The sequence below is a fragment of the Cydia pomonella genome, chromosome 18 (assembly GCF_033807575.1).
Source record: "Cydia pomonella isolate Wapato2018A chromosome 18, ilCydPomo1, whole genome shotgun sequence".
Taxonomy (NCBI): domain Eukaryota; kingdom Metazoa; phylum Arthropoda; class Insecta; order Lepidoptera; family Tortricidae; genus Cydia; species Cydia pomonella.
The window spans coordinates 1,429,265-1,442,133 of record NC_084720.1 but is presented as its reverse complement, the minus strand read 5'-3'; the positions used below and the strand labels follow the sequence as shown (position 1 = coordinate 1,442,133).

Genomic DNA, 12,869 nt, shown 5'->3' with positions numbered 1-12,869 from the left:
ATGTGCAGACGAAAAACCAGCACCGTGGCCATCCCATCGCCATCCCGTCGCACCATATGATATCCGACACCACTACCCTCTCTGCATGCTGGTCCATCTTAGTGGGCCAGTATGATGGCCCTTCGTGTAGAGGAGATATGAGCCCCTTCTTAGATTTGAGTATTTTAGGTAAATACGAGTATCTCCGTCGCGCTTACTGGGGCGGCTCCTAAAATAGTGCGATAAGGACAACTGCAGCTAACGCGCAAAATCCTGCGGAATATTTGACTTCATCATAACGCCTACTTCATGTTATCATATTTTTACAAGCTTTTATTTAACTTGCCCTATTAGTTTGTTAGTTATTCGTTGCCCGTGGTAAGAAAAGTACAGTCAGCGACTAAAACTCGTATCAAAAATTATTTTTTTGTCAAAACCTTTTCCATCACGATTGTCTTCATTAAAAATCAGTTACAATAATCTTATACCTTTAAACGAGCAATTCTTGTATATATATATTTCTGTGATCTCGGAAACGGCTCTAACGATTTCGCTGAAATTTGGTATATGGGGGTTTTTGGGGGTATACTGTATACTAGATATATTGTATACCTTATACAATATATCTAGATTAGTCTTATGTTTGGGAAAACGCGTGTTTTCGAGTTTTCATGCGTTTTTCTTTCGACGCAGAATATGGTCGCTAATTTCGTGTTGCCGGCCACTGTCCGTCTGGTTCCGCGGGTTAAGACGCGGACTGCTAAACGAGTGTTACGGGTTCGAATCTCGCCCGGTGACTAACTTTTGTTTTTTTTTATATGTTCAGGTTTATATATAATTTTTTAATTTTTATTTTTTTAGACAAGTTTAATTTAGTAAAAAAATGTAGTTAAGATTATCACCTATAGACCACCATATTACAATAAATAGTTATAACCGAGCGAAGCTCGGTCGCCCAGGTACTTATAATTATAAACCCTAGATCACAGCTTGCATAATAATGCGTTCGCAATATGGCTGCCGTAGTTGTCAAACCTTGTTAGGAACTGTCAAACTGTCAATGACATGCCGTTTTAGTCACGGTGGCTTGAATAGGCTGAGTGGTTTTGTTGTGACGCGTTGAGATCACGATGTGCGTTATACGTATTGGCTATGTGCGTAGATAGTGGTGGGGGAAATACTTGACTCCAACCTCTCCAAGTCCAACGCATGACGTACAACAGTACGAGAGGGATAAGTTAGAATTTTTCAAACGTGGTCTGTAGATGCATGACAATCTCAGGCTGGAGTGATACCATAATATCCGCAACCCCGGGTATATAGTCAGCATCAAAAATAGCGGATCAAACAACGCTTCAAAAGTTTCTACCATTTTGTAACAGCTTAAAAAAAGTGATGGTTTTATATTTAGAACTGTTTAGACTCTAAAATATATACTTTTGGATGTGAATTTTACAGATGTACCTACATTTAGACATTTTTCCGGAATGTCAGATACTTTTGGCGCGTTGTTTCATCCGCTACTTTTGATGCTGACTGTACGTACAGCCATCTCGCTTACCTTCAGTGAGAGTCAGAGAAGAACCTGAACCCACAGGGCCTTAAATGACTCGCATTCAACAAAGTATATTGTCAAGCATAATATGCACAATATGCACATATTGCACATGGAGGTTTGACACTAATAACCTGCTAACCATTCCGTCCATACATTGCTGGTGTGCCAAGCGGATCTCTTACTGTTTAATATTAATGGGGCTGTGACATATGATGCGCCTGAGTGAATTATTAGAGACTAATATGTAATCTTTGTAACTACTAGACATGATAAATACTCCTTAAGATATTCCCGTTTATATTCTCAAGGAGCTAGCTTTGGGGACATTCTACACCAATCTCATTTCACTGGCTATTTCTCTGGGTCGATTAGATGGCAGTCGTTCTCGTAAAAAATAGTATCTACGCCACTTGTTGACATTAGTTTGTCAAAGGGTCATTGTACAAAGATCTCATTCCCCTGGCTTTACCTATTCGCAAATTCCCAGGAGATTTCGCTCAGCAGTTATGGTTGTAGATGGAACTTGGCACGGGATACACAAATATTAGATGCTAATAAAGCGGCATCTCCTAGGAATTTGCGTATTAGTTATGGCCAGGGGAATGAGTAGAGTAGAGTAAAGAGCATTTATTCGTGGCAGAATAAAAAAATAAATCAACAAGTAACATAACGTAACAATGGTCCCGACTCAGCATGGTGCTAGCCTGGCTGGGCTAGCGCTGGTCCTCCGTTGGGGCCATGACCGTGTGCAGCACGAAGCGTAGACCAATATTTAAAATAAATATAAAAAAAATTACACATAATTAGAATGATTGAGACTTTGGTAGAATGATCAGAGCTCAGCGGGGGGGGGGGGGGGGGGGGGGGGTTAAGGGTCGGCAACGCGCATGTAACTCCTCTGGAGTTGCAGGCGTACATAGGCTACGGAGGCTGCTTCAGGCGGGCCGTATGCTTGTTTGCCACCGACGTAGTATAAAAAAAATCCTTTGAAAAGCTTATAACAAGGTGTGGCTTATACCAAGAGGGAAACTAAGCCTCTGGGGTTAGTCCGGTTTCCTCACGATGTGTCAGCCGGGGTTAGAATCCACAACCAGTGACCAGTAATTATTAAGGCACATAGTATGTTAAGTAATTAATAAATAATTACAAGTTGTTCTATCATCTGTAGACATCGCGTGTCCCCATGGCTTTGGTTGTCAAATGCGACCAGGGGGCCTGGCCAAGATGCCAATTGTTTGCGTTACGACTACGAAACGCTTTATATCTCTCTATCACTCTTACATATTAGTGCGATAGAGAGACAGTTGTCTTAGCGCAAACGATTGGCATCTTGGCTAAGCACCCTGTACAGGAGAACAGCTAAAGATACGAAAGCATTTTGCCTAGACTGAAACGGAGCTTAGACGCTTTGCTAGGTTTGGTGATTTGGGACTAATTCATTTAGGGCACATCTTTGTGAACCCTCTATCCCTGCCTAGGTTTTAATCATACTTTCGCAAACCACTTATAGTTGGCGGCAGTAACGGTGCTCATACGACCCTTTCCCACCTATTAATATACCGTACCTCGTTGTAATAAGACACATAATCGTTCAATTAAAAACCTGCGATGGCACGCGAACGCATGCGCATGTAAAATAGAAATGGCGTCGCGAAACTCAACGAAAGTAACGGATTACACGGTCTATTATTAGATTTGTATAACCTATTGTAAACATGACTTAATTTAATAAATAGTATGTTGAACATACGTCTTTTTAGATTTATAGTAATGTGAAGTATATCGTGTTAGTTTTATGTAGTTTTTAATGCTCCTTATGATCAGTACCCCTAGTGTAAATATTTTCGACAGCGAAACGTGACGTACGCGTTTGCGTTAAGTGTCATTTTGTATGAGATTTTTGACTTTCCAAAACGTCCCGCTTGGCGCGCTGTTCAAAAACCCATACAAAATGAGACTTAACGCAAACGCGTACGTCACGTTTCGCTATCGACTAAAATTACACTAGGGGTACAGATTAGCGAGTTAATAGGTGGATAGTTAACGGTTGTCTTGTACAATTATGCTAATTAAGACATTTAAAGAGGTAAAACTGAACGAAAATACCTAGAAAAGGTCCACAGTATAACTAAAAAAAAAACAGTCATTATACATATAATGTATTGTAGTTCTATACCTAGGGCCCATTTCTCGAACGTTATTAGACTAATATTATTAGTCCACGAACTGGGGTCCATTTCTCGAATGGTGTTAGAAAAATATTATTAGTGTGTTGCCGATTTGACAGTTCGTTTACTAATAATATTAGTCTAAAATGGGTGCCTGACAAGTCGTATGGGTTACCATGGCAACACGTTAGTAATATTAGACTAATACCGTTCGAAAAATGGGCCCCCAAGTTAGATAGTAAAGCTAGTGTACTTTGTCAAACTATTTCGCAAAATTAGCTTTTAAACGGTACATTTATGAATTTACGCAAAGCAATAATCTAAAACACAAATTTTAAACTTATCGTCATAATGGTAGGGTGGTATTTTACTTGTATTCGTGCAGAAATTAGTTTAAGATACTTACAGACACTTAAAAGTTAACGATGGTGGGAACATGTTACAGTCGCTAAAGATATTTAAATACAGTAGTTCTGAATGTTAAACTCGCTTGGAACGCTTTGACTGCCTTCGGGACATTCCTCTGATGATAGTTTTCATTGAATAGTTCACAGTTACTATAAAAAGCTCGTATCTCGTAACATTGTGGGCAGAATTATTTTATATGGTTAATATTTTAATTGTATTTCTAAGCAAAAGTTATCTCAATATAGGTACTTTGCTAACCACCGTTTGAAGGTTTGACTGTACTGAATTTACACACTGTGAGTCTGTGTTTAAACAATAAACATATCCAATTATCTTTTCCAATAAATAGCTTTGTTTTCACAAACATAGTATCAATGAATCAGTGTCACGAAATTTTCTATAAAATTATTGTAACATGATATCTACATTCGGACAGAATAAAGGTTTTATTCTAGTTATTCAGCCACGCTGTTACTTACATAATGCATAACAATGGCTTTTAAGTTAACAATGAAGTTTACGTAACGTTACATTCTTTTGATTGATTCATGGAAAAATGAAATAACTAAAATCACCTTCAATAATATCTTGCACAACGAACGCAGCATGTAATAAGTTTTTTGTAAAAAAAAAACAACGGGTTGCACTCCGGGAGTGCCGGCAGAAGTGAAAACTTGAATATTAACGTTGTGAACTAACGTATTAACTTGAATATTTTGGAATGGTTAGGGAATAATTTTGCACGAATTGCTTTAATTGTCAGTATAAAAGTACTATCATTTATGTGGTAAAATACAATATTCATTTATTGCGCTATCGTACACAAACATGACAATTTATATTACATTAAAAAATTAACTTCTGGCTTCAATGACATTGTAACAGTTTTTCGATCAGGTCACGTGTCCGTCTTACGAATTTTCAATCTGACGAATCTGTCGGTCACGTGACCTGTCGCGAGTTTAACATTTTTTCCCCATCACAAAAAGTGCACAGCGCCGCTAAAGAAGTTTTCACTTCAAAAATACAAGCTTTAATCGCTGACTGTACTTTTCTGTCAACAGGCAACTAAGACATAGACGAGGCATCAGATCAGTTCGATGGTACAGCCACGGACATTAATTGTTGAGCCAGTGTTTACTTTCATTTTAATTTCATTTTATTTTTATTTATTTGGGAAACATACAGCACATAATAATACAATAAGGTACATGATAAAGTTAGAACATAAGCCAAAACAGTTTCCAGTTATAGCTAATACAAAATTCCTTTGCTCCGAAAAAAAGTACAATTATTGGGTATTTTTAATTTGAAGTTGAATTTAACAGTAACATTCAGTAAATAAGATAGTACACGAGCACGATTAACAATTATAACAAACATACTTTCGATTTTTGAAAATGACAAATAACAAGCACAATTTTTAATTTAGATTTTGAAATTACAAATAATAGGTACAATTACAATAACAATACAAGACAAGCTTACAATTTTATTACTAGCTACAAAGTACTTTACAGTACATATGTTGCTAGTTTACCGCACTAGTGCGAAAATTAGCATATTACGTTACTGTGTCGAACATTTAAAGGGCTATATGTACTGTAAAACGTTGTACGATACATGTGCTAATAGGTAAGTCACAACTCGTGTCGATTTAAAACACTCCCTTCGGTCGTGTTTTAATTTATCGCCACTCGTTTCGAATTTCTTATTTTTCGCACTTTATCGTAATCAAAAATCAATCAAAAACATTTTGGCTCTCTGATCTTGATATTTATGGGAGAGTAATTTTGTTATTCTAGTAATTATATATTTTAAGAGTACCTATTATAATGTTATGTTTATTCAGGTATTGGCTGTTGTATTTATAAATGTTGCTATGTATTTTTCATGAGACTAGTCACTATATGATGTTACTGTAAATGTTGTATTTGACTTGTAAAACAACCCTTAAGGCCTACTAGCAAATTTTTTTTTAAATTTTGCGTAATACGAATATCTAAGTTTCATTTATCCGAGCCGTCAACCAGTCCAAGTTTCTTATCAACCATTTCAGTTTAACAGTAGACCTATAACCTCTACAATATGCGTGGTGGCGATAGCGGAGTAAAAGTTATGGTGTTTCGCATTAAGGCGACTAGTATACGCAATGACCCTGAACTATAAGTCTAAATGTTTGTTTCAGACCGTCCCCCCGGCCCCCGCGGAGATGCAGGCCCGGCACAGCTACTGGTGGCATCTGCTCATAGACCTGCCCATATTGCTGCTTGGTAAGTCTTTTATAAGATATTTTAGAGTCCACGTTAAGTTTGCACGCCAAATGCTAATGCTACCTCAAGTATGTAAGAAAAATTATGGACTCAATAATACTTGAACCAGCAATCAGAGAGAATGTATTTTTTTTTGTCTATGTTTCAGCTCAGAGATTTAAAAAATATATAGTGCAGAACTTTAAATAAAATAACCCATAAAGAGTTATGAAATCGGGGATTGTATGTAAAAGATATAACGCCAGTGAGGTCAGAAGCAAAACTCTTTTATTTCCAAACTACCTTCAGCTGTCATTACAATTCAATCCTGCAAGTATCCATCTAAAATATACAGGCAGTAATTATTTTTATTCAGGGACCATAATTGTATATCCGCAACGCAGGCTTCGTCAGGTGAACACAAACTTATAATCAGCTACAGGCTTCGTCACAATACAATACAGCGGTAAAATCTGCAACAGGCTTCGTGAACTTACTCTAAAAGTATATATTAAAATAACCCTAGAAATAAAGCAGCCTCTAACACGCCGCCAGCAGGCAGTGTGCCCATGAGTGGAATCCGTAGAATTAGTTTAATATTAGTATGTCCCGTGGTATGTCTCACGTCAGTTTAAAATCGGACAAATTGTTTAACTTGCCCTATTAGTATGTGGGTACAGTTTAGTCAGTGTGGATCAAATCTTGGAAGCTAAATTTGACCCACTTCCCGTTGTCCCAGTGACAATGTAATATTATGGTACCATCGAGCTGATCTCATGATGGAGACAGGAGGTGGTCATAGGAACTCTGTGATTAAACAACGCAACCTAATTGTAGTAATTGTGTTTGAGGTTTGTAGAATTGTCTCGATGAGTATTAGTTGCCTGTGTTAAGAAAAGTACAGGCAGCGTTAAAAGCTTATACAAAAATTCATTTTATACAAAAAACTTATTTACATAAGCTCAATTAATTCACATGTATGTTGTATAACCAATTATAATACAATGGTACTACAAAAAACTAGTTGACATGAGGGGTCGTTGACCTGCTTAGAATATTATAAGTCGAGCACACGTCATCGTATGACCGTATTAGTGACCCTGATGATCTAAGTTGATGTGGCGATTCGATTTCGAAGTCGAGTCGAATCGACTACACAGGAACATTTCACAGTCGTCAACTCTAAAGGGGCCCACTGTTCCCACTGATTACCAGTTCGCCGGACGATATCGGCCTGTCAGTTATTCGCAAAAGCTGACAATCGCGAATAACTGACAGACCGGTATTGTCCGGTGAACTGGTAATCAGTGGGCTTCTTTAAGGCGCCGTAACTTCAGGTTCTCACTGTGACTGAGCGTGCTTGTATGCAGAGATCGGAAACCGGTATTTTTTGTATGGGAACGAAAACGGTATTTTTTCGTTCTTTGTTAATTACTTCTAGAAATGATGGCAATCTAATAATACGAAGTCGTTATCTGAAAACACAACCGAGTCCTACATTTAGAGTATAAAATAAACCAAAATATATATATTTTACCATTATTCATCATCATCATTTTTTTAACCATATATGGTTATATCGATGTTTTTGCAAAAAACCGGTTCCGATCCCTGCTTGTATGAGACGTTTTTTTACGTGTCCGGAATGGCGGATATCATTGTTATGAATCGCTGTTTTTAGTTAGTTTAAAAAAAAAATCTGTTCGATCAAAAATAAAATTACATATTTTAAGCAATTTTCATGTTTTAGCTTTAATGCAAAAATTATTACATATTTTTACCAAATGGTGCGTCTTAGACATATGTCCGTGTTTGTTTGAATTGAAAACTTCTTAAGGCGCGTTGGGCATTTATTGAGATGGGAAAAAACCATTGAACACGCGACACTGTTACCGATACCTCTGTACATAAGTATGTACATGTATTGTGTATGTACGTACATAGATACACATGCATCTTGACGAGTAAAAAAATACACACGTAATTGTTCAAGTTTTCACTTCTCGCGGTACTCCCGGAGTGCCACTTTTTTTTTGTCGAACGATAGCTCAAATCAGGTTTCGAATCGACGAAGTTACTAGCCACTCACGTGCTTTGGTACTGTAGTTGCCAGATGTCACCCTTATTTTATTATAATAATAGAAGTCACTGAAAAATATCAAGCACGTTAGTGGCTAGAGAAACACATCAACATTGCTATTAAAAAAATTTGGCAACAAAAAACAAGCGCTACGACGTTTCAAATATTTCACTTGTATGAGCGTGACGTATTAATTAAAATTTCTATAGAAATTTTTGCAAAAAAATATCTATGGAAATTGTTAATTTTTGCAAAAAAAAATAGCATTAAGATTGAATTAGCTAATTATTTTGAGTTCAAAGAATCTAAAAACACCAGGATCTGTGAGAATCAAGTCTTCAAATATTTCACTTGTATGAGCGTGACGTATTAATTAAAATTTCCATAGAAATTTTTGCAAAAAAAATCTATGGAAATTGTTAATTTTTGCAAAAAAAATCTAGCATTAAGATTGAATTAGCTAATTATTCTGAGTTCAAAGAATCTAACACTAGGATCTGTGAGAATCAGGTCTTCAATATAGTAAACACCCCTATAATGGAACAGGCACCAGTAATGGAATGGTATAGACAAATCTTGTAAAACAAGTATTTCCCATCAGTTTTTAATCGCTGGCAACATTTTACCATAAACAAGAGTCAAAGAGCTGCTTAAGTTAAATTTTTCATTGATGTTTGTTATTTTGAAAATGAATGGCGCCACACATCCCATGACTGGAGCAAAATAAACACAGTTTTAATTGGTTAATAATATTAATACCAAGCAGTAGCTTTCATTAAATACATAGAAAACATAAAGGACGAATTGGACATTCAACTTTTAAAGCGTAAAGCGGTGGAAATTTTACAGGTATCTCTTAAATTAAATGTTCCATGATTGGTGCCGTTAACATATTGTTTAAAAAAAAACTCAAATACGTTTAAATATCTAACAAATTAGACAACAGTTATATTATGTTCGATAACGAATCGGCCCTCATATCAGTTACATCTATTACGTTTAAGATAAACCAGATAGATAACATTAGACTATGTCATCCCTTGTGCATTGAGACAGTCGCGCACTAAAGTATTAGCAACGATAAATATATCGCCCATGAAAGGTTCCGTACCATTTATGACGTATTAAAAAAAAACTACTTACTAGATCGCGTTCAAACCAATTTTCGGTGGAAGTTTGCGTGGTAATGTACATCATAATTTTTTTTAGTTTTATCATTCTGTTATTTTAGAAGTTACATGGGGGGGGGACACATTTTTCCACTTTGGTACCACCAAGTGTCTCTCGCGCAAACTATTCAGTTTAGAAAAAAATTATATTAGAAACCTCAATATCATTTTTGAAGACCTATAGATACTCCATACGTATGGGTTTAATGAAAAAAAATTAGTTTCAGTTCTAAGTATGGGGAACCCCCAAAAGTTATTGTTTTTTTTTTATCTATTTTTGTGTTAAAATCTTAATGCGGTTCACAGAATACATTTTCTTACCAAGTTTCAACAGTATAGTTCTTATAGTTTCGAAAAAAGTCGCTGTGACATACGGACGGACCGACAGACCGACAGGACGAATCCATAAGGGTTCCGTTTTTTGCCATTTGGCTACGGAACCCTAAAAATGGACAACATATAAGTATATATACTTAAAATTGGTCTGTAAGTACTTTCTGAGCATTTTAATCCAACCTGAACCGGTTGTCTTTGAGCATTAACAGCTATTTCTAATGAGGGTACCAGATTAGGACTTGCTATAAATACTAACACGCTAGTTCTTGACTTTACTATGTAGGTGCATACGATAAAATGTCTGTAAATTACATGCTTATCCGACACTGTCAATTAAAGTGTAAAACTTCGACTTTTAACATTAATGGAAACCTGCTTAAAACTAGTGTTTTCCGAAGATTAGGCTTCGGTTTCGACCACTTTTGGCCAAAAAATCATGTTTCGGCCATAGTTTCGGTTTCGCCCAAAGAACGGCCGGCCCGAAACTTACGAAATGTTACTTCTTACTATGAAACTAAACTATGTTACAAAGACCAATAGTAACAGAATGGACAGAATTGGTTTGATGGTCAATTTTCCTAATTAGGGTGACACTGGACGGTCGACGCGGTCTTAATAAATGTATAAAAGCGGTTTTATGAGATTTTTTCCACAACTTTAACATGTCTACAAAAGTTTCGGTTTCGGCCGAAACTAGAACCAAAGCCGAACCTTCGGTTTCGACAAAAAAAAACATGTTTAAATTGGACACTATTTAAAACTTGAATGGAGCTATAGAACCTAGACAAAACATTAATTTGTAATATTTCCACGCGTAATTAAAAAAAATATACCAAATTTACTTATTAATAATTATGGCTACTTTTTTTTTATACTACGTCGGTGGCAAACAAGCATACGGCCTGCCTGATGGTAAGCAGTCTCCGTAGCCTATGTACACCTGCAACTCCAGAGGAGTTACATGCGCGTTGCCGACCCTAACCCCACCCCCCTCGTTGAGCTCTGGCAACCTTACTCACCGGCAGGAACACAACACTATGAATAGGGTCAAGTGTTATTTGGCTACTTAGTGATTGATAGGTAATCTCCTTTAGAAATTTACCTACCTCCTACATATAACCTAGCTTATTTGTGATCCTGCCTACAAAGCAGGAAGTGCCGGGTTCTAATCCTGGTAGGGGCATTTATTTTTGTGTTTACCACGAATATTTGTTCCTAAGTTTAAACGTGAGCTATGTACCTACATATGTAAAGATGTATTTATTTAGCTATATGTGCCGACATAAAGAATTGTCCTCGTTAACACTTGTGTGACCGACCGTGCGTGTCGCATGTCGTGCGGTGTCACGACAGGTGTCAAGTGTCGACCCCCCATGGTGACACTCGGTAAACAACGCCTTATATGACATATGACTGCGGTGACTGCCATATTACCTTTGTCCTTAGGAGGATGAAAACACACTTTGATGTGATGAAAAAATCGGCCAAGTGCGACTCGGACTCGCACAGGAAGGGTTCCGTACCATTATCTATAAAAACGGTCACCCATCCAAGTACTGACCCCGCCTGACGTTGCTTAACTTCGGTGATTTCATGAGAACCGCGAGATTGGAAAGAAATATTTATTTTACTCTCTCTGTTTTTAGTATTTGTTGTTATAGCGGCAACAGAAATACATAATCTGTAGAAATTTCAACTGGCTAACTATCACAGTTCATGAGATACAGCCTGGTGACAGACGGACGGACGGACGGACAGCGGAGTCTCAGTAATAGGGTCCCGTTCGACCCTTTGGGTACGGAACCCTAAAAATTAAACAGTGTCTTAATTTTTTCTTTACATCTTAGATTTTGTAATTAAAATATCACGCAACTTGTTTCTTGATTTGATACATTATATGCAAAAATGCATACTCACTTTATGAATGAATTCCATTCATAATGTACCTACATGATGTTATGTATGTAATTTACATTGAAAAGTCTCATCATCTTAGTTTAAATGCCAAATTTGATACCTCAACAAAATGTAACTTCTACTAAGTATTAGGTAAGGACTCCATTACTCGAGTAAAAAAATATGTAACAATAATAATTATTATTATTTATACTTAAAACTTGTGCGCGCTGGGACCCCATGGACCTAGAGTTTCAACTTCAAATGGTACAAAATGGTACTCTCCCTCCACCGAGGCTCTTATATTTATTACGTTTCAAAATTTCGGCGCTTTCCGCCGCTGCGCCCGCTTTTATTAAATACCGAATTTCAAAATCTCTCAATTTTCAAATTACATGACGTTAACTAATCTAATGTAGGTATATATTATTAAAGTTATTCCGATTTAAATACACTCAACTTCAATGAAACCGGATAACTTTGTATTGAAATTTCCATACGAAAACCCGTCTTCATAGCTCTTAAGTATCTAATGCATTATAAATGGAGTGTTACAATTCCAAATCAAAACAAAGTCATTAGTAATCATTATCGCTAATTAGGACCGCACACGAGGAGCTTTAAATTACTTCGGCTATCAGAATGCTGGCTTTGAGATCGAATGCCATGCCTTCTAAGAGAAATATCGTATTCCCATCGTTGACTAAGCATATCGCCGTTTGTGGAGACCGGTCTGTTTAAGCTTAAACGGGCTACAGGTTATGTTATAAGTATGTAACTTTACTTTTGAGTGGCATTACGTGAGCGTAATGCCACTCAAAAGTAAAGTTACATAGTGTAAAGTTACATGGAGACTGTGTCTCAACACTTCAGTCGGTTCTTGCCTGTTTGCCTGATTTAATTTCATATCTTTTAAATATTTATATAAGAATTCAAGTCTTGGAGACCCTTTAAATATCTAAGGATATTTTAATGATCGTTTTTAGGGTTCCGTAGCCAAATGGCAAAAAACGGAACCCTTTA

At 36.7% G+C, this 12,869-nt stretch overlaps 2 protein-coding genes across 3 annotated transcripts in view; both read left to right on the top strand.

Annotated features, from left to right (window-relative positions):
- Nucleotides 1–12,869, top strand: part of LOC133527638 (nose resistant to fluoxetine protein 6-like) — a 356,837-nt gene that overhangs the window by 216,899 nt on the left and 127,069 nt on the right. The window lies entirely within an intron of this gene.
- The window catches only part of LOC133527646 (phospholipid phosphatase 2-like), a 162,772-nt gene that overhangs the window by 103,034 nt on the left and 46,869 nt on the right, over nt 1–12,869 (top strand). For both annotated transcript variants that reach the window (XM_061864746.1, XM_061864747.1), the window contains exon 2: nt 6,302–6,386. In XM_061864746.1, coding sequence (XP_061720730.1) covers nt 6,302–6,386 — 85 coding nt within the window. The remainder of the gene's footprint in view (nt 1–6,301; nt 6,387–12,869) is intronic.